Source organism: Erpetoichthys calabaricus, chromosome 18, assembly GCF_900747795.2.
Source record: "Erpetoichthys calabaricus chromosome 18, fErpCal1.3, whole genome shotgun sequence".
In the NCBI taxonomy this organism is placed as follows: Eukaryota; Metazoa; Chordata; class Cladistia; order Polypteriformes; family Polypteridae; genus Erpetoichthys; species Erpetoichthys calabaricus.
The window spans coordinates 7,730,040-7,752,819 of record NC_041411.2 but is presented as its reverse complement, the minus strand read 5'-3'; the positions used below and the strand labels follow the sequence as shown (position 1 = coordinate 7,752,819).

At 36.3% G+C, this 22,780-nt stretch overlaps 1 protein-coding gene across 2 annotated transcripts in view; it reads right to left on the bottom strand.

Moving 5' to 3' along the window:
- LOC114668765 (calcium/calmodulin-dependent protein kinase kinase 2-like) overlaps positions 1-22,780 on the bottom strand; it is a 36,401-nt gene that overhangs the window by 1,667 nt on the left and 11,954 nt on the right. Inside the window, exons 2-15 of one of the 2 annotated variants that reach the window (XM_028824691.2) lie at positions 18,556-19,134; positions 16,666-16,713; positions 16,192-16,245; positions 14,354-14,405; positions 13,225-13,358; positions 13,068-13,104; positions 11,506-11,527; positions 10,893-10,981; positions 9,449-9,648; positions 7,706-7,759; positions 7,110-7,183; positions 6,185-6,272; positions 5,944-6,072; positions 4,945-5,045 (exon numbers count right to left, since the gene is read on the bottom strand). In XM_028824691.2, coding sequence (XP_028680524.1) covers positions 4,945-5,045; positions 5,944-6,072; positions 6,185-6,272; positions 7,110-7,183; positions 7,706-7,759; positions 9,449-9,648; positions 10,893-10,981; positions 11,506-11,527; positions 13,068-13,104; positions 13,225-13,358; positions 14,354-14,405; positions 16,192-16,245; positions 16,666-16,713; positions 18,556-19,077 — 1,604 coding nt within the window. In that variant the 5' untranslated portion in view covers positions 19,078-19,134. Of the gene's footprint in view, positions 1-4,944; positions 5,046-5,943; positions 6,073-6,184; positions 6,273-7,109; positions 7,184-7,705; positions 7,760-9,448; positions 9,649-10,892; positions 10,982-11,505; positions 11,528-13,067; positions 13,105-13,224; positions 13,359-14,353; positions 14,406-16,191; positions 16,246-16,665; positions 16,714-17,006; positions 17,071-18,555; positions 19,135-22,780 lie in introns of those variants that run through there. The other variant, XM_051921219.1, reaches the window with a different exon arrangement.

The following is a 22,780-nucleotide window of genomic DNA, read 5'->3' as shown; positions in this document are numbered from 1 at the left end:
AGTTGATCACTGCCCCCCATCTCCCAGCAGATGGCGCATTTGTGCAAATATTAAAATCGGCAAAATCTACACAATAATTTAAGATACTTAAAATGTTTTAACAAACTAAAATTGCCTGTAATAAATTTTTCCAATTTTCCATAATATGTTCATTGCAATTTCATGTCTAGAAAAACATTTTCGACAATAAAATTTGCTCATGGCTGATGCTGTTGGTCTGTTTTTGGCAGTTGGGCAGACCCTTGGATCCTGCAGGGGGCTACCCCTGTGTGCATATGTGAAGCTTGATCCTTTTTAGTTCTGCCTTGGGCCTTGAAGGATACAGCTCTTTTAAGCTGACTACAGTCTCTGATGTGGATGTAAGCTACCTTCGAGCATCATGAAGAACAGTCATGTATTCTGTTCTGTTCAACGTGTACACATTGGATTATAAACATAACACCAGGCTATGTCACTTGTAGTAAGTATCCAAAGACTTTGCATTAATTTGGTGTATTAACAAGAGGAGCAAGAAATGATGATACTCGGGTGAAGAACTTTTTTCGTGCAACATCAGTAATAGCAAGGAACAGGTTATTGACTTTGTCTGCATCAGAATTTCCTTACGCCCAGTCACTATTCTGGGCGTGGATGTTAATGTGGCACACTGGTACTTGGCAGTCCACATCAGTGACAGGCTGGACGGGTTTATTAATACAGATTAACAACTATCTCTCTATTATAAAAAAAAAATCATGGGAGAGAAAGACTAGGGAGACTAGACATGATCTTCACGTCATGATCACGGAAAACAGTAAAAAGACCCGTGAGACGAAAGAGATTGGACATGGAGCGTCTTGCAGGGACCTTAAACATGAGACTTTGTGCCAAGAGATTGACTCAGGACTGTCTCGCGGGGACGTAGAACATGAGATTCTTGCAAGGCACGCTCTACTTACAACCAATATCAAATAAGACCACGGGCAGCAAAACACTCAGTGGTGTAAAGGCTTTGAGCACACACATATCCAGGGCTCTTAGTACATATAAAGCGTATAAGGACAATACGTTATAGATGAAACGTCGACGACTAAGCGAAAAAGAAAGAACAGCACGGTGAAAAGAGACTCAAAAGCGTTGGAGAGAAAAAAATGGAAAAAAGATAAAGAAAAAGAATAATCTAGGTGCAAATAAGGAAAGTAATAATCGGCCCAGAACAAGTGGAACTGAAAAAAGCACATCCAATCGGGCTCAGAATTAAAAGACAAAGAGTAAAAGACAAAGTAGAACTTCATAAAGACGTTCAAAAACATTGGCGCTATACACATGCAGAGCAGGTTAGAGATTATGAAACCAGTGGAATTCGAAAGGCTTAAAAAAAACGTTGGCATGATACAAATGCAGAGACAGTTTAAGAATATGAAAGGAAAATTAGAAAGTATCAAAAAAAAAAAGTAAAGATCGCAGTAGCGCAAACAAACGGAAATTATTACTCGAATAAGGGAAAATAATCACCATGGACCAGGTGTCACTGGAAAAAAAAAGCAGGACAAAGTAAGGTCAGAAATAAAAGACATAGAGTAGAAAACAAAGTAAAACATCATAAAGAGGTTAAAAATCAAGGGGGCCAAACACATGCAAAGCAGGTTAGAGATAATGAAAACAGTGGAATTCAAAAGACTCAAAAAAAAAAACGTAGGCGCGAAACACATGCAGAGCAAGATACAGAATATGAAAGCAGAAAAAAACGAGTGTCAAAACAAAGAAAGTAAACATTGCATTAGCACAAACAAAGAGAAATTATTACTTGGAGAAATAACGAAAAGGCGAATAGACATCGAATATATGGACATAGGTGATATGTCAGAAGTATGTAAATATTGTAAGGCTTTGAAGTTTAAGTCAGAGAATTTCAAAAACAGGGTTTACCTCACATGCATTTATTAGTTACTTTGCAAAAAAAATAATTAACTGCTGATGATGTAGATTGTTTTGTCTGTGCTGAAATTGCAAACAGAGAAACCTATTCTGACCTCATTAAAAAGATTCAGCATATTGGGACTCGCAAGATTACAAAAATTGTTTTTACATAAGTTCTGAAATAAAAGTGAAACTAATGAAATAGCAACAATTCAAAGTAAAAAAAAAGCTTAAAAGTGTGTATCCGGAAAACCAAACACAGGGGTTGGCGATCGAAGCGTGCAGGGGCGAAGGCCCCTAGTATATAAGAAAGGGTAAAACAGACTCTTTTCTTAGGAGGCTGTGTTCCTTTAATGCAGGCAGTGAGATCCTTTATAAGTTCCATAACTCCATGATAGCCAGTTTGTTTTTCTTTGAGATAGCATGTTGGCCCGTAACATCACTTCCGGAGAGGCCCACCAAACTGACAAACTAATTGAGGTGACAGGCTCAATTATGGGATGCAGTCTCAACCTGCTCCAAGTAGTAGATGAGGGGCGAGAGAGATGACAAAGCTGGTGCCTGTTTTAAACAATACTGCTTATCTTCTCTCTGACTCACCTTCATTGACCAATTTTAGCCAATAAATTATTCAACAAACATGTTAAGAAACACTGTTGGAGGTTTTTTGTTTCTACAGTAAATGTGCTTTTACAATGCTGCAAAGTACTGCTCTCTTTTCATTAACCAAGTTAGACGTTTCTCTTTTGTTTTGCTGTGGGGTTGGTGTTGGCTATAATACTACCAGCTATAAAAGCAAAATTCCATTTAGGACAAATAAAATACTACATGAAAGGCAATTTTTTCCTGTCATTTAGTTACCTAGTAGTGAACGGGGCTGCGGGTTTGTGGTTGGGGTGTGTGTGTGTGTGTGTGTGTGTGAGATAGATGAGTTTACCTAATTTTTTTTGTTTTCTGTGAAAGGCTTCCGCAGCAGACTTGTGTAATCTGGGTCTAAACCATAAGCAACTGCTCCACCACCTAACTACGAAAAGCCAAAGCACCATTGCAGTTTGTACCTCTCTCATCTCTTAACGAGCAGAGCCTAAAACATTTCTGAAAGGACACGGTGATGATGGATTTTGTTCCACAGATTCTAAACAGAGGATAATTCTGTATTTAAACAAGTCCCTTCTTATTCGTTCATTTCTAAACTCAGAAAATATTTTCAAAGCAGGACACTCTATCTCTTTTCTTTTAACATTAGTGCATATGCTTAGGCTAAAAATGTGATTAATCTAGTCAAGTTATAGTAGCTGATGAGGAAGGTAAATGACACCCAACTATGCCTATGTGTTAGAAATTAAGAGCAGCATATATTCATTTTGAAATGGAAGACACAAACATACAGGCAGCTATGAAGCTTGTAAATCACCAGATCACTGCAAGGTAATTCAGAAGCAGAAGCAAGAAACCAATTTAGAACACGTCATTAAAAGAGTAACAGATATTTTGACTGAAAGCTATGGTAGTTTGTGTTCTGTCAGCCATTGCAACAGTCCAAGAGTCAACTTTGCTCTCTACTGCATTACTATCATTTACAGCTAAAGCTTATAGAAACCTTCCTTATCTTCGTAAACATGGGAACTTTGCAGAGAGTACATGGCCTGTTTCAACATCAGGTTACATTTAGATTAAAACCAAACCATAGATTTTGCAAACTGCAGTATTACAGCAGTTTGGTAGTACAGAGTTTAAAGCATAGGTTGTTTATCTTGTGCATATAATTTAAGACTTTTCATGAACCGGTTTGACTTTATAAATTGGGCACCACATCAGTCACTGTCCAATAAGCTCTTAACAGTCCTAACTCTAGGAATTCCTTGCTCTTCCAAAACGAGATATATTGCAGATAAGTAACAATGATGCAAATTCTCTCACATGGAGGTAACAGCACACTAAATGACCAGTAGGCCCATTGTGGGTGAGGAAGTGCATTTAAAGGAGTATCTCAACTTTCATCGATGGCTTCACCTGAAAAAAATGACGAGAATTTCAAGTAATATTATCTACCATACGCCTGCTAGCTAACTTTAGAAAAACTAGCCACAATGTGTCTAGGGCTTTTTTAAGTCGTAAATACTCTCTGTCCAGCATTTGTAAGCATTTTTGCTCCCTCTTTGAGGGAAGAACTTCCAGCGGGAATGGAATGATACTGCTGCAGAACAGAAATATTTTATGCTACACATTTTGAGTTAAAACTAGCACAACAAGATGGGATTGAGGGAGTGGAAGGTGGCTTTGTTTGCTGTTATGTGCCTTTCCAAAACAAGATGTATTTATAGTAATTGTACAACAAAATTCTGCTGCATATTGTCTTGTATTAAACTTTTAATTAATGCTTATAAATGAGCACCTTGCCTTAACATCTCTTTTGAGATCTTTCATTATTCCATTAGTTTCAAGAACAGGCAAAGGGGCACATATTCATATGGGTAGAATATGGAACGTTCAGGTGTGTGATGTCATGTACATTTGGGAGAACTTAAGAAAAAAAGGGAAAAAAGAGTGTCACATTACATTTTAGAATTTAAAAAGAGTAATACATTATGAGTGTCAGAATAACTCCGTATCTTGGTTTCATTCCAAGGCTAGTCACTGTCCACAGGGATGTTTTTAAAGACTTTCCTAGTCTCTTCTCACATTGCAAAGGTACATCTTACATTTACTAAACCAATGTCTATGTATGCTCAGCCTTTTCCAATACAAGTTAGTGGTTTATACTTGATGTTGCCAAAGTATATTCTGACTCACCATGAAGAATGGATTTAAATAAACTAAACAGATGAACAATACAGTACAGTCATTATGTATCCATTCAAGAGGAATTTCAGAAGTAAACTACAAGCAATGATTTAAGTGCCAAAGTAATGAATAGCAGAACAGAATTCATTTTATCCTCCTCTATTTACTAAATGTATATAAAGATCCCTACTAAATTTTTTCATACATATATATAGTCTTTTTATTCTTTTTTGCCAAACACAGACATATTTGTTGACTTACACAAGCAGATTACCCGGCAGTGACAGACTGTGATCTTCTTTCCTGCTCCCATCAAAAGGATTTCCAAAGGATCGCTTCCGCAACATAGTTTTCACTAAAATCTGCCAAGACATTGTTTTTAAATTTCATTGTTTAGTTTCTCCAGCATAAACCACATAAAACACTAAATACTAGAAAAGGAGAGGAGAGGGATTCTACAAAAGCTAATTGTGTTCTCTATCCTTACAATTTCTATAAAATCAGCCTTTGGGAGGATAGCTGCCCAAGGAAGAAGTGAATAAAACTGGGCTGCCATTTTGCTGTTTATGGGAGGTTCAGTTTACTATATAAGACCTAGTTTGTGAAACATATACACTTACAAAGAGTGTATCTTGTAAATATGAAGCATAAAAATAGAATGGTGAAAAAAGTATAAAAAGAATACTGCCAGCCCCTCCGCTTTGCAAACAATTGCTTTCTCTGCTAGATTATTAAATATGTAAAGTAATATTAATTTAGCCTACACACTTTGAAATATTCAATATGTGAGATTTTTATGCAACTGTGCTTTAATTTTGTAACTATAAGAGTTAATAGCTGCAGCACTAAAGCTGCATACTTGCAAAATAGGATGGGACAGTCTCCTCCCAGGGATGTTATTCTTCATGTATATATACTTTCAGCCCTCTGTTTACTTCGAACGGTGGTGCAAAAAAATAAATAAATTGAATTGAATTAAGCAATCCTAGAACTCATTTTGAAAACTACTATTGAAATGTTAAATTTTGCTGTTTCCAATATATTCTAAAAATCTTTATTAAACTGAACACAAATACATTGAATTGAATTAAGCAATCCTAGTTCACTTTAAAAAACACTACTTAAAAGTTCAATTTAGCAGAGGAGGTTGTCCTAGTTGTTTCCAATATATTCTACCAATCTTTATTAAACTGTACATTGTTCAATGGCGTGCAGACAACCCTTCTTTTACAATAATTTTTTCATTCTTCATGTTCTTACCACTGTGGCTAGGCTGGGGATGTGCTTCACTGAATTCTCCACCTCCTCTTCTGTCACTTCAATCAGAATGCAGTTCTCATCCTCAGAAGGTAAGATGTCCGTGCCATGCTTAGTCACCCACGGATGCACCTACACAAGGGAAACACAAGACAAATTACACAATTAAGTCAGCAGTAAGCTCAAGTTCCCAAATATAGTAAGAGGGGGTAATAAAAAAGCAACTGTACATAAATTACAGTACCTTAATTTGTGGCACTGTAATTCTGGTTTCTGGATTCTTGTCCAACATTTTCAATAAAAGGTCTTTTAATTCTTCTGATATGTCTGGACTAAGAGGAAAACAATTCATTAACGTGGCTCCTGATGTGTAATTAACTACTTGTGTTAACTCAGGTTGCAATTGTTAGAATGAATCTTTCCTTATTATGACTATATATGCACATAACAGCCTCAAACATGAAGGCATTGTCTGCACCTGCTGCCTCCATGGGCCCTATCCTAGTAGTTTCAGCTGGCCATTTCAGTAACTTCAGTTAGCTTTTATTTTATATAGTGCCCTTCATACAAAGTATTATCAAATGGCATTAAAAAGAATTATATGATTACAGTCCTTCTCATATGATTTTAAACATTTCAAGTGTAAATAGTAGAGATAGTTGCAGTTAAAGCAATTTAACAGTTCCCATTATTGTTGTATATAAATTATGTATAATCATGTGCAATCAGCTACAAACATGACATGAGAAGCCTTACATAAATTGTAATTGGACACACACACAAAACAAAGAAAAAAAAACAACATTTACACACACCAGCAGGCTCATCAGCAAGTATTCTCTTAGTTAAGAAGGATTGTTTGGGGACAAATTTAAACAAACAGGAATTCTTCATTGCAATTTTTCAAAAAACAATTTAAGGACTAGGAAAAAATAACATCAATGCAGATGTCTAGAGAAATGAGAATATTGCAAACTACGCACCATTATGAAAGCTGAACACTACAATTAGTTAAATTAGATACTCAATAAGTAACTGCTTCATTTTTCAGCCAAACCCATCAGATAGTGTATGTACCAAGGGCAATTAGCTGTGAGAAATATTTAGTCAGTTTATGTATTAAGTATTTTGCTTTGTCTTAATTTACTTTCAGTTCCTTAATTACTTACAATTCAGGGAATTCAACAGGTTGACTCTTAATTTTCTGATGAAGGCTCAGGATTTTCTCATCCATAAAAGGACACTAAGAGAGAGGAACACAAGTAATAAGAGTAAATTAAGAGAAGCGCAGAAACGGAAATAAGGCATCTCAATCTGATGCCAGAATTATGGCTGTTTAACAAAACTTAGTTAATTAAATTACAGAACAATTTAAACTCAAAGATCTCTACTGTACTTTTTCTTAAGGCAATGCTTGTCTTGCTACAGTGTGAATAAAAAATAAAATAATGTTCACACACTGACAATGGTGTATTTGAATGACAAGACAGTCTGCACACAGCCATAATGTGTGATTAAATTAAATTGCCATGCAATTGCTTTAGAATGGTTTGCCTTCAGACCTAATTTTCTCTGGGATGAGTGAAGATAGAATGACGTAGTTAACACTGGTATAAAACATTCAAGACGTCAAAAATATACTGAAGCAAAAATCTTTAATTTAAAATACCATCCACTATATCATGCCAACAATGTCTGCAAGTGCTTCACATTGGTGAAAATTATACAAATATCATAAGGAAATGCTGCTACATGAATGTATTACCTGTCCAAACACAAAGCAGAACAGTGTAACTCCCATGGCCCACATGTCCAAAGCCTACAAATAAATTAAAAAATATATATATCTTAGCCACATTTACTCCTTCTTTATTCTAGTTCCAGAAATTAATTAGAAGAGACTTTCTGGGAATTACAGATTTTGGACTCAACTGTAAGAGTTTTTGCACATCTTTATCATAAAAGCCAAAACAGTAGTGACAAAAAAATAAAAAATTCCATGGAGACAGAATAGTTTATCAAGTATGTTAGCTGATAGTATACCTTTTGTTATATTAGCTCAGTTTTATCATTAATTATTTATTACAGATGTGTAGCTTGTTAGAAAAAGTGAAAACCTCATATGTGAAGATGTAATTTCTGGCTTCCGTCTTGACTTCACGTCTCTTTAATTTTCACCTAGTTTCTAACATAACATTCTCAAACAAGCTTAATCCACTTAAGGTTCATGTGAGCCAGACTCGTATTCCTGCAGCATTAAAGGACTTCATTACGGCAAGTCCATAGATTTATTTTTTGTACATTATTACAAGAAATTTTAAAAAGATTCAGTTGTGTTATTTCTCCTTTAACCTTCTAAAAAATAATAATGCAAACTTTTTAATCATAGTGTATAGGTAACTTGGATTATATTTGGATAAAATACTACCATGTCATCCTTATAGATCTCATTTCTTTGGTTATGGAGAAGAGTCATATTGCTTAAATAGCAGAATTATCATTCTATGCTGTATAAAATAATTATATATGTTTTTAATACAAATACCTGTATGTACTTCTGTATTAAATTACACACAAGCACATTATACTTGTAAAGGGAACATGATAAACATTGATGGTATATTTGATCAAAATGTCTAGTGACTTGACTATTCAGTATTGTATACTATGTAGTCTAGTTAATTGAGCACTTTGAGTAGTGTGAAAGGCGCTATATAAATGTACAGAATAATTATTATTATTATTCTTTAAGCAGCAGAAATGAAACTTTTTTCCAATTTGAACACTTATACAGTGTATAGATTAATTATAATTAAACTGCCATAATAGATTGATAACTGAACGGAGTCAAGTCTTCCTGATAGCATCACAAAACATGTACTGCCATGACAACACACCAGGAATGGTTTGACTTTAATTTTACATTCATTTAAACAATGAAACAAAAAGGATCAGATATGGGTTAGTCACTAAAAGATTTGCGCATAAACAATATTTTCTTAACTGCACGCCACTAGAATATTGATTGTCTTTATATGGGGCATCATGCCCCATAAAGTATAGCTACAACCTCTCAGAAATGTCTACATGATGTTAAGAACCCACGTTTTGATTTGAGTGTGTGTGGTTTCTGTTTCTGAAGACAACAATACACACAGACATCACATTTTATACTGTAAATAGCTATTAAGAGAACTGTACTGTACTCTAATGTTTATGTGGCAAGTTTTGGGGTGTGCATATTTTGCCACTAAACATCCTCAGCTGCAATACAGAGTGTCTGTACAAACTGAAGGGAGGTCCACAAGGAAGGTTCTACTTTTACTTAATATCTTTATAGATTTTCCTTCTTCAGGACAGACAGTAGCTAGTACTCCAGCTTTTATTTGGTTTACTCCCAAAATTAACTTATCACATCAAAGGAGTCCTCTCCTTTATAACTTTCACAGATATGAACCAGCTCAATAAATCAATCAAATATCTGAAGGTTTTATCTTACGTATTTTACCTTGCCAGAAAAATTCTTCCTTGTTTCCAAAAGTGTCTCTGGTGCAAGAAATGCCGGAGTCCCAACTGTGCTAGTGAGCAGAGCATCTGTTCCCTCAAACTGGTTACTGACACCAAAGTCTGCAATTTTGATATGTCCATCTTCTCCAACTAGTAGATTGGATGGTTTAATGTCACGGTGAACAATCTTCTGGTAGTGCACTAGTCCGAGGAAAGCCCCAAAAAAGAAAGAAACACACACACATACTATACTCAGAACATCCAATTCCATAGAGGAGATTTACGACTTAACATCCCTTTTTACCTTCTAATATCCAACCATGTGCTGTACGCTATACTGTCAAATGCAACTTGTTTTCAAAATACAAGTGTGCAAAAATGCCTTAGAATAGGTAAGAATCACATGAAGGACAGTCATTAGTTTCCTGAGTGCTTTTCTGAATAATGGATTAAATAATTAATTCAGTATGGGTCAAAAATAAAGCTAAAGCTAAGGCGGGTCTAGTCATGTTGTGTCAACACTGAATTCAAATAAAGTATTGTGCTGGTCTACTTCTTATAAGTCATTTGTAAAAGCATTTCTTTAAACTTCAGTAGATAGCATCTCACATCAGTGAGGCTGAGGCTTGTCTCAAAATGGTTATACTGTACTTGAGATTTGAAATTTAACTTATAAGGCAACAGCCCCCCCACCCCTTCCCCACTCCCCCACCTTTGCATCTCATTTTGCGATGTGCTAAAGTCCACCTATCCATTCTCTGATTCAGTTTACCAACTGCGGGGCATGAAGAGCCACAGCCTATCCCAGCAAAATTGTAATAAGGCATGAACAGTTTTGGCGTTGGTCGTCAGCCAATTCATACTTAATACTTAGTCATTCCTTGTGAGGTAATTTAATTTTGCCACGGACACAACGAGAATACGCAAATATGTTTCCTACTGAACTGGCCAGATAACGAAGATACGGGATGTGACATGCGTCTAGCACGGTCCACTCACCTTGGCCAAGTTAACATTTGCCTGTCAGGTTAACCACATGCCTTTATTCTGTGTGAAGACACTCCAGTACCTGGTGGCATCCCAAAAATTCACTGGGATGGCAGAAAGCATTCCTTTAATGGGATTATTTTTAAGCCTGTTTGCATCAGTGTAACATGATGCAGTTATACGTTTTTCTAAACTCATTTGTTTTACTTACCATATATAAAGCAAAAACCTAAACTAGATGGGCTGCCAGTATGCATATTAATGCATCCTCACTGACAAATCAATTAAGTTGTAAGAAAGTTTATCCCTAAGGTGAGGTATCTTATAAATGAAATTTAGAAATGAGAGCAAAATCATTCAGTTTTATTTCTCGCTCATTCCAAGTGACTGGTTATATTCAGTTCCACTTAAATTCCAAATAAATTAGAGGATTTTACTCATAAAGCTTTGCCACTTACAAAATTCAATTCCTTTCAACAAATCCCGAAAGTAGAATCTTGCTTGATCTTCCGTCAGGGGCTTATCTGTGGGAACTTCCAGAACGGCTCTGCTTGTATAAAACGAATTACATTTATGAATGCTTCCTCCACCTCAGTATTGTTCACATTACTTATTTTGTATAATGTCTTTACCATCAAGCACCATTATAAAGTAAACCGTACTACACCATAATGCAAAAGATAGAATTATAAATTAGAAGTTAAAGTATTAATAATTATGCAATTTTCAATTTAAACATGAGATGCTTTGGGAAGAACCTGCAAATGCCATGCTATCTTGTGTGAAGTATTTATACCAACATTGTTCAAGCATTTTATGGTGCAGGGATAATAGCACATCCACAGATACTGTATGTTTATCAATAGAAATGGCTACTTGAGAGCTTTTTTAACTCTGATTTTTTATATGCCTTTTGTGTCAGAGCTCTGACAAAATTATGCTATAGATCAGTCCCAGACAGAAGACAGGCTACGTTTGCCACTAATGACAAACCATATCTTTTTAACAGTAAAGACAAATAATTAGAATTAAGTAATACAACTGAATCTTATTAAAAAAAAAAAAACTTACCCTTTCTTTACCAGCTCAAATACTGCAAACAGAATGAAGAAAAAAAAGAAACACACCCATTATAAAGACATTTTCCAATCAAAAACACATTTGACAACCACTTTTTGTTTTTTTTCAGTTTCTAGGTCCTATTTTCTGGAAGGTTTTAACAACCACCATTAGCTCTATGGTGCCTTTCTATTATAAACATCGTGCCAGCACACTTGCCAAGCATACAACTATAATACAATTTCTGGCAAAATGAGAGAGCACAGGCAGGTTGGTGCCTTGGTCAGCATGGGACAGAGTCTTAAATCACCCATCCATTTTCTTAACGTGTTAGTCCTGATTTAGAGCTAACAGGATAATAAAAATATTGCCACTGCTGATAAGCTCTGGAACGTAGACAAGAGAGAAGCTTTGAGCAGTCATACTGATCACTTTAATACCATGCCATCGGTAAAGCAATTTACATCTGTTTTTTGAAACAAATGCTTTATACTTTATTTCATACATATATTTCACTTTTATAGGAGCCAGCAATTTTGAAATCCTCCAGTTTCTAAACAAAATTAGATCTGGATTACTAGACTCAAACCACAATTTCTGATGTATATTGCAATTATATTCATATTTAAATTCAGTTTTTTAGTCACAATACATAAATAACACTTTGTACTTAAGAACTTTAAAAAGTGGTTGGGGGGTGGGGGGGGGGGGGCAACATAGGGCATATCCATATGCCACCTTACACCATTGTGACACAACAAAATCAAGTCTTTACAATTTGAAACACCATGCACCTAACTGCTATGATGTTACTCTTTACAACTTTAATAATCATAGCACTGCACATTTGTCCACCAAGTATAGTCCTATACAAAAATTAATTAATTTCATTGTGTATTTTGCACATTGAGGAAAGTACAAGAAACACACCACAGGGTATAAATGGTCCTTGCATGTTAAAGGAACCAAGGCTGCTAGTGTGAACTGTAAGGTTTAGATTTTAATGCTAATCATTTCTTTGGCCATATTTTGAAAGAAAACAACATTTACATTATTTGCCTGATGTATTGTACATTCAAAAAAGGATAGGTTATTATACTTGTACAATAGAAGTTATTAAGACTTATGACTGAGAATCCAATTTTCTCAGTGGGGTTACAGCAAATAGGGAGCATGTATTGCTTCTATATATTTATTAATGGACTGTTTACCTTAAACACAGAATTAGATGTTTCTATCCAATACTAACACATGTAATAAAACAAAAAAATAAAGCAAGTCTAGTCCTCATCAATTCCTAATAAGAAGCTATCAGCCCTCAGAAGAAGTAGTAACTATAGGAATTCCATATGTAAGCCTGGATAAACCTGTACAAAACATCTAATCCCTAAACAGAAAAAGGATACACTAACAGATTTTGCCAGCATGACTTTCTGTTTCCGTACTGGACACACTGCAACCCTGTGTGTCGCCTTCCTGCAAGCAAAGAAGCCAGGATGGCCCTAGCCCAATAAGGGAAGCCCCCGACCGTGACCTTTCCCCGGGACAGAAGGCCAAACAGTAGGGACACCCACCCATGTACAGATGGTCTTCGCTGGGGTCATCAAGCACCTGGCCAACAAAAAGGTGTAGAAGACAATTACTAGAACCTAAATGCCTACCACAGGCTTTAGTAATCAAGTTACTGAAATGTAGAATAGAAGTTAAGGGGACAAAAAGTACGTAAATTACCTCTACCAGTTTCACCACATTGGGGTGATGCAGCTTCTTGAGAATGGCAATCTCCTGGTAGACCCGCTCTAGAGGACCCTTGGGATTACTTGTGCTTTCAGGGCTGGTTCTGGTACCACGAGGTGGGGGCCGTCCTGTACCGTATAGAATTAGTAAGAAATATGTACAATTTAGTTATTAGCTGTTTGAACATTCTCACCATAAAATTAAAAAAGAGTTCAGTAAAGCACCCTTATGGTTAAATTGGTAATTTCCTGAATTGCAGCAGGTTTTGCTGGGATAAGCACATTCTGCCCACAACTTTAAACTGAATTAAGCACATTATAGACATTTCAGAATGTTATTGTACATGATGTAGCACTAATGGAATTAAGCTATGAAAAAACTAAAACTGCTTAGAATGATTTGCAACAATGAAATCATGATTATCAGTTCAAGCAGTACGTTGAGCAAAGTTCACTTTTGCTGCTTCACAATATTAGGGACAAGCATTGTTGCCATGTTCCTTTTGTTCAGGTTTTCTTCTGGTTTCTCTTCTATATCTCTAAGACAAGTTGACTTACAAGCATAAAGCAGCCAGTGCAATAAAGGAGCCAAATGATGGACTGGCGTCCATTCAGGGTAGATTTCTGTATTGCCCCTAATACTTGTGGAATAGGTTTTAACATCCTGTTATTTATACATTCCAGCAAAAAGGCATGGACATATGATTTGAAAATAACATAAAATATAAGACTTTTGGACATGTTACAAACAAATGGATAAATATTTTTGTTTTGGATAAAGACAGTGGCATTAAATGGCTTGTCTGATATAGCGGTTTTCTTAGCCCTGCCAATATGTACTGCTTTATCCAGTCTCCAGGGATCAAATCTCACGCCTGCTTGCTATCTATCTGGAATTTGCATGTTTTCCTGATGTCATTCTCCTCTTTCATCAAAGACTTGCATGTTAGGATAATTAGTGATACTAACATTGCCCTTTATGAAGGTGTGTTCACCCTGTGATAAAATGGTGCTTGTTTCTATCATGATACGTTCCTGCTCCCAATGACTCAGAATTGGATTAAGCGGATTTGAGAATGTTAACATAATTCCATCAAAAAAAAATGATAAATTTTGGTACTTACGAGGGAAGCCTGCCTGACGCATAAGCTTCTTTTTAGAAAGCACTTTCATTGCCTGGAAAGGGTGAAACATTTAAGAAAAAGCAGATATTCTAAACTTGCTAGACAAAACATTAAAAATTCAATTACAGTCATGGTCATTGTGCAACACTTCCATGAGCTTGACACCTGCAGTTTCCAGTTTTCAAAATGCTAGCCTAGAATAAGTACAGACATTATAGCTTGAACACACCATAAAAATAACCTTCAGAGATTTAAATAATCTGCCACCCCTTATTCCAAAAATTATACTGGTTAATTTACCAACACTTAAAGTTTATGTGTATACAACTGAGAGTCGTGGATTTACTGTTATTTCATTGTGGGCAATATGTCCTAATGGCTGAAATGTAACCCATACAAAATGCATGTTTAGTCTAGTTTAGAATAAACTATAGTTCAATATGTCAACCTATAGATCCCATTGCCAGATAAAAAACATATTTGCTTACATAAGTTACCCAGTATTATTAAAGGAGTCTGTTTATACCATGAGCCTTAGTAAATGAATTTTTCAAGGCACTACAGAAGTACAGTGCTATAGTAAAATTCTATTGTACTTATTTTAAAATATACTGGAGTTATTGTTGTGTGACATGCAGAATCCATTTCAGCAATTGTTTGGGAGTGGGGAAAAAATTATAAAAATACATAGGTGGGAGCTGTATACTGTACTTAAAAACATCTTGAGAAAAGTGTGTGTGTATGTTGTTTTTTTTTTCTTTAAATAGGACAGCTTGGACGTTAGCCCTGCCATTTTCCAGACTAAGTTCAAAACCCAATCCTTTCTGGACGTTAGCCCTGCCATTTTCCAGACTAAGTTCAAAACCCAATCCTATCTGTGTGGAGATTAGACATTCTCACAATGTTTAGTTTTTCTCCTGGCACTTCCATTTCAACACACATCCTAAATTCTTGTTGGTTAGACTGTTCTTCATCTCCATGGACTTTCACAGTATTAAAGAGTGTGGTGTGTAAATGAGTATTTTCTGACATGGGCTCCTGTGCTCTTGCTTCTTGCCTCATTCCAATTATTCTGTGTTTAGGCTTGCAGTCATCTAATTTATTAAATGCCAACTTTGAAAATAAATGTGTAAAAGTGTGTTAAAGTTTAGTGTTTTAGACACTAGGAAGCCAAACTAAGCCAGGCATTGAAGTTATTTTAAAAATGCTAAATTAAGAAAAGGAGAAATCATAAATGCTGCAGCCTGATTTACCTAAAAAATGAGAGTTATATATTAAAGCACAAGAATATAATTCCTCACAAAGTGCATAGAGCCCAAAAAGAAAAGTTGGATCTGTGGGCCTTTAGAATGCTTGAAACAGATTGATCCATCCATCTCCTATCCTCTTTTTGTCATGAAATCCAGGCCCAGAAATATCTTCAGAAAATCTCCCTACTAAAACAGGGAGAACATACAAGCATCGCATAGTGATTCCAACTTAAGTCTTTTGGTCAGTGAGTCACTAATAATAATACTAACTACTGTGCATCCGTGCCACCATAGAAATTGTTCTGGTGGTTTGAATTATAATACAGAGGATGTTCAATTTTTGTAGTACTTGGGCCAAAAGTCAGTCAGGCTAGTACATTTAAATACAGTAGCTTACTTTTTATTAATTAAAAAAAAAACTTTTGCATAAACTCTAATAGATCCAATGGAAAGATGTTTAGTGTTTGTAATTCTAGGTGATTGTACATGTTCTCTGCTTTGAAAAGCCATGTTGCCTGCAAAGTATGGAGAACAGTGTGAATACTTCAAAGAAACGAATCTTTCACAGCAAAACTCATAAATACATACATAGTAGGTGTTGTCATCTTCATTGTATGCCAGCTTGACAACTCCATAGGAGCCCTTTTTGAAATGGGACAAAAACAAAAAAGGCAATTAGCTGGCTCCAATGTTCTTTCAGCCAAAAGGCTGCCAAAAAGAAAGTTATTAAAAATACAGGCATTCCTAATAAGCCATCAAATTTTATGGTCACATCCCGTCTGCACTTGCTTAATGAATTGTTCTATGCAGACAAAAGAAGTGATCAGGTGGGTGCCTCCTGCAGTTAATGAGGAGCAATTGCTCAGGTTCATCCCACATGGCACCCAAAGGAAAAAGCCACCTACTTTCTCCCCAAAATATTAGTATCATACCTGACATCAGATAGCCAGTTTACATTAGATGAGCAACATGGGAATTTGAAGAGTGTGGTGTCTAACTTCTACTACATTAAATTCATTACCCCCCAGTTATAAATCCTGTGCAACTTTCTTTATACTGTACCTTTCCAATTTCATCTTTTAGCTTATATTGATTAAGCTGTACACAGTCCTGTGAAAACAAAGCAAATGATGATTAGAAGAAGCCCCTCTCTAGAATAGTTTATTAACCCACAGCATTTTTAAAAAATAAACATAATTTAAGATTACAGGTTGTTTAAAATAAATCACTTAATCACTTTTATTGCCAAAATAGAAGTTAATTTTTAAAAAGTCATCTCATTTGAGCTTTACCGTATATACAAATATATTCTAACACACATTTTTAACACCATAAAAAGAATGAAGGAATGTAGTAATCTTCCCAAAACGTGCAACAAAAGACAAATTCATTTAGTAACAAACCTTATTTTTATATTTCCTTTCCATTATGAGCACAAAACTTAATGTTTTCCTAAATCTTCAATAGGAGCATTGATTTGGTGAGCTCACTTTGTCATCTACAGTATATGCTGCTAGTCACATTCCACAGAAACTAGAAATGGCAGACTCTAGACATCACAGTGCTGCAGCTCCCAAGCTTAAACCATTTAGGTTGGTTTGCTAATGCTTTTCCTATCTATGATTATTTCAACCACATTTCCTTTCTTCTGGCACTTCCATCCATCTTGCCATTTTTAAAGTTGTGCTGCAATTGCATTCCCATATTCACAGAGAGAGAGTAGCTGAACAGCTCTTCTTTTGACTAGCTTTGAACAAAGCACGTGACTCATGAAAATATAAAACTGCCCTAAGGGTAAAAGGGTTTTATGAGAAACGACAGTTTATAAAAGCTGAATGTCTGCTTAGGATCAGATCAGTACTCTAACAAGAGATGGATCAAGTTACATTTAAAAAGATCCTCCTTCTAGGCTGGACAAATAAGCCCCACTGTATGCCTATTGAATAATATTTATTTTGGTACCATGCCAGTATTAACTGTACTATTTCAGTGGATGTTTGGTGAGGTTTTATTTGCTTCACTTGCTTTTTTTGAAGACATACTTCCCCTCTTTCTTGCTTTTATCCTGTGCATTACTCAATATTTACATACTGTATTATAAGAGAAGGGTTTTATTTAGTCTCTACCAGCAGTTCTTTCTTCTTAAATAGACTGTGGGAATTGCATTTCAGAATAGACACCCTGAAGAGCAAACAACATGTACACTAAGCAGCTGCTTTCCTGTCTAGGCCAGGCATCACCTAGTGGAGTTTACTTGGGTACTGTTGTCAGCCATTTACCAAATGCCATTTTGCTGCTGGCAAGTGTGGCACATGGAGTGTGGTAGGAAACCAATTACTTATAATAAGTGCACTGGCAGGAAGTTAGGAGAAATTGGCCATCTGTTCTCATAATTCATAGTGTGTAATGTTCACCTTGACCACTCCAAGAGGGGAAAAACATAGGCAGTTAAAAAGTGAGTACACCTCACAAGCTTTTGTTTTCTTTTTTAAAGATGTTAGCTATGGCACCCAAGCATTCAAAGTAACTGATTCACCCATGCAGCAAGTCTTTTGATACAGCTAGTAGAAAGAGGAAGATTTAAGAGAATACGTACCAAATCCAAGGCCATAAGTTGGAAGACATTAGTTTTAAGTAATAAGAAAATTATACCAGCCTTTAGCACAAGTATCGTGTATTTCAAGCCAAAATCAATGTTATATGGCTTCATGAAATTATTGAGGAAGTGGTCTTTGGACAGTGGAAGAAAGCCCAAGCAAATATTAGAGACTGCACACTAGTTCAAACAATTGAATTTGTATTTTTCTTGTCTAGTCCATTCCATGATTTTTCTTACAGTCAGCATAATATTCAACCATGATATAAAATTGCCACACTCAGCAACACAACATACCAGTCACATTGCAGCTTCATGCATGTGTTTTGACCCTCTTTTCTCTGACTCAAACTTACCTGGAGATCAGTGATGGACACTCTGTGAGACTCCACAGTAGGTCTCCTGGGTAATCTGGGAGAGGAGTGGGGCGAGGTCACCGGAGAATAGGGAAGCGAGGGATAGATGTAGCGTCCGTTAACCCCTGTATGGAAACCTGGAGACTGGGGAGTCTGAGAGCGCTCCTGCAAAGATAGCTTCCTGTCAGAAAGGTTGAGACGAGCTCGAGACTCACGGGTCCCTGGGAGCCTTTGATTATGGTTTAAAGCTTCATCAAGCAGAAAGTGTTTGGGAAGAGCCTCACTGGAGCTGCAATTGTCTAAATCACTCATGGGCGACTCTCCATTGTCACCATGGTCCCCAGCTGCAGAGCTTGACTCGTACTCTGTGACTACAATCAAGGACTCCATCCTCCTGTCGAGGTTTAGTAGAGAAACATTGCAGACAAGATTTGAATGCTGCTGGGCACTACTCTGGCTAGACAGCAAGTCATTCCTGCAAATTGTCTTAGCAGCAGGGACACTTGAAATACATGATGACATGGCGATTGTTCCAGCCACCTCCACTCTGCTCCTCCATCCACTCCTCAGGTGTCAAGGCTGTAAGAAGGGACCACAGAATGTCAACCAAGCTTTGTCAGATTGCTTCAGTTCCATGTGACTCAAAAAACAAGTCAATGCATATTCTAAAGAATACAACGTCAGAAGTGACCTAGAAAATGTGGGAAGAGTATATTAATAAAATAAAGCAAGCAGTTAATTCATTATTAATCATTCAACTGCCAAATATTGTTTGGGAATTCACTCCGTTGAAATCATCCCCTGTTGACATGATAATGGCAGGTAGGAGTGACTCACACTGACACTGAAAATGTACACCTCCAGGCAATGGTACACGCACAATTATATATAAAATTTAGATTGTTAATGTGGAAAACTGAGCTGCATTTTCTGTGTATAGCCAAAGGAAATATCATAAATTCAGTAGGAAAATTATAGCACATTTTGTTTCTCTCTCCCAGTGAATTTGTGGTTGCATACTTCCAGCTCTCAGGAGACCACAAATTAAAGCCTGTTTTCATATTGTTCTTTTTCAGTTACAATGAGGTGGTCAGCTGGTATGATGAGCGGTGATACTCAAACTCAGTCCTGTGGGCTACAAGTATTTATTCCAATTAAAGCAGGCTAATATTTCCTAGTTTCAATGTTTTGGAGTCAATATTGAAATTATAAAACCAGTTAGGTATTTTTTTTAAGAATGTGCCCATCGTTATGTACCATATGTCATTTGGTGATAATGCTTTTTAATTTCGTATTTAAGATTTTCATCATCATGATTTTCTTTCTGCTTTGTTACTAATTATTTAATCATTTTACTAATAAACACATTAGTGGATCTGATGCTGAAGTAGCCCTAGCCTTTCAGCAAGAGGTGCTGTTTGCCCTGGTTTATGCTCTTTCTCATTGTTAATTTTGATCATTATAAAACAATTAAGGAAGCTAACCCAGCCACAGGGGATGCAAACCCAGCCACAGGGGATGCACAAACCAGTGTGTTTCTTCGTGCAAGTCCCAAGCTCAGATAAATGGGGAGGGTTACATCAGGAAGGGAATCCGGTGTAAAATTTTGCCAAATCAACATGCAGACAACAATAAAAATTTCCATACCGGATCGGTTGAGCCCCGGGTTAACAACGACCGCCAACTGGGTGCTGGCGGAAATTGGGCTATTGTTGGCCGAAGAAGAAGAGGGGGGAGACATGTCTGGAGGCAGGAGGAGAGGAGGAAAGTAAAGAGAGTGGAACTATGGATATGGTGAGAAAGGACATGCAGGTGAAGGGTGTAACAGAACAAGATGCAGAGGACAGGAAGATATGGAAGAAGATGATCTGCTGTGGCAACCCCTAACAGGAGCAGCCGAAAGAAGAAGAAGAAAACAATTAAGGAAGCTAACTATGCATAAAAAAGCAAATGAATAGGAAAATAAGTGTTAGCATTTAAAGAAAAGTAAACATGTAAATGTGATATTAATGTAAAAATACTTCTGTGCTTTTCTGACTGCAGTAAAAGAGAATTATTTGAGATCAGTTAGAGGTAAAACAACAGACTGGGAAACTGTTTGGAACAAAAAACCTGTAGCTACCAGGGGTCCCCAAGACTTATCATAACGCATATAGGAGATTCATGAAGCGACCAATCAGAAAGTTCAACTTCAAGTCAGTCCTGTATTTTGTTAAAATGATGGACAAAAAAGGCTTAGAGGATTTTGACATTTCATAGCAATTTATTTATCAGGTGTGAAGCAAAAAACAATCCTAGATGAGACACCAGGTAATTGCATTATTCAAATTTTGAAATGCCAGTCAATGTAGCATGCTTGTCTGAGTGAAAGAAAATATATAATAACTAGAGGAAACCTACACAAATATGTACAGCATGAAAACTCAGACTATGTGTAAATCAAGCACAGGTTAATGAAGTTAAGGCAGTAGCACTACCCACAGAGTCATCACACAGTACTGAAGACAGTACCAGATTTAAATAACGAATAGAAGAAGTTATGAGTTGATTACTATAGCATTGAAAATGCACCTTCAGAAGTTATACTTTAAGTATCAAATATGTAAAGAAATCTAGAAAAATAAATATAGGTAAAAACATGAATACATAAAATTAATGCTTCATGTATTTTTGGTGCTTTAGTTGGAACAGGTGGTCTCTTTTTTTATGTGTAAATCTTTGTTAAAATTTAGACAATTCATTTTACAGTATCAAAGTACTGTAGTAATGTACTCATATTTCCATTATCAAAGCCAAGATTTAGATATATGATATTGAAGCAATTTACTAGGGACACAAGTGCCGTTCTAAAGATGGCAACATGTACAATTTGACATATTTTACTGCTATAAAATATTTATATGCATAAAATCTATAAAAACATAAAGCATACTTGTAATACAAAATCAAGGAGAGATGGATGACAGACTGAAACTTTGATTTTTATTATATTCTTAAGGAACCCAGATTGATTGTCTTTGTGTGGTGTAAGAGGAAACTCAAGTGCTTAGTGAAAATTACTGCAGAAACAGATAAAAAACTCTTAATTCAGAACATGATGACTTAGATAGGAATCAAACACAGGTGCTCAGAGCTGTCATTAAAGGGTGCCACTATGCTTAAAAGGCCAACTAATGCTTAAATAAAATGTACTGTAGCATCAAGTTACTTCCACATAAATAAATTCTATAAGTATATTGCCTTTTTCATAATGAGGTGTGAAGACACAATCTGGAATTAGTCAGTCAGTCATTTTTTTAACCTGCTTAACCCAGACCAGAGTCGCGGTGGAGGCCGTAGCCTATCCCAGCCAGCAAAGTGCACAAGGCAGTAACAAACCTTGGACAGGGAGCCAGTCCACCACATAAGTTACATTAAGCATTGGCAAGGAGGAATTTAAGCATTGGCAAGGAGGAATTTGTACAGATGTTAGTTTATTCCTTTTGGTAATCATGTGTAAGTGATCATCAATCCACATTACATAATTTGTGTAAAATGCCAGAATGAAAGGTAGGACAAACCATCTGTACAATTACATTTAGGTAACTGTTTATAAATCTGGAGGTACTTGTGTTTGCTATTAAAACCAGTCCAGCCAAATTAGCAAACCACAAAAGCTGTTAAAATCTGGAGACCTATGCAGACAACAATTACATATTTTGACTTATTTACTACATTAAAAAAAAAAATACATGAGCACTGAAACAGTGAAACTGTCTGCATTACATTGTGTGTCAGTTCACACCCACACCAATTAAAGCACACGATTTTCACAAAGAGCAAAATGTGGGTGTTGACACCTCATTAAAGTAAGCGAGAGGTCTTATGGGAAGCATTGAATTGCTGCAACTCCCCCTTCTCTGCCAGTTCTCACATATTAGTCTATTCCCTCTCTGTAGTGCCCACCTGCCCTCGTAGGATGTGCTATTTTTTTGCAAGGCATTGTGTTTCTGTCGGTGGTGGGTTTTGATTACACAGAGATGGTAGAATGAGTTCAGCCATCTCATTACTGCTAACTGCTTTTTCTTTGCTCTGGCCATTTTCATCCAGTTTCTTATTAAATTCTCAGCTGCCTACAATAGTAAAGCTGCAGACAACAAAATGAATTCCACTACACTCATGCAATCCTCCCAGAATGGTAGGATGCAGGTGTTCTAGATCATGTAAAATTTGTAATTTTTTCTCT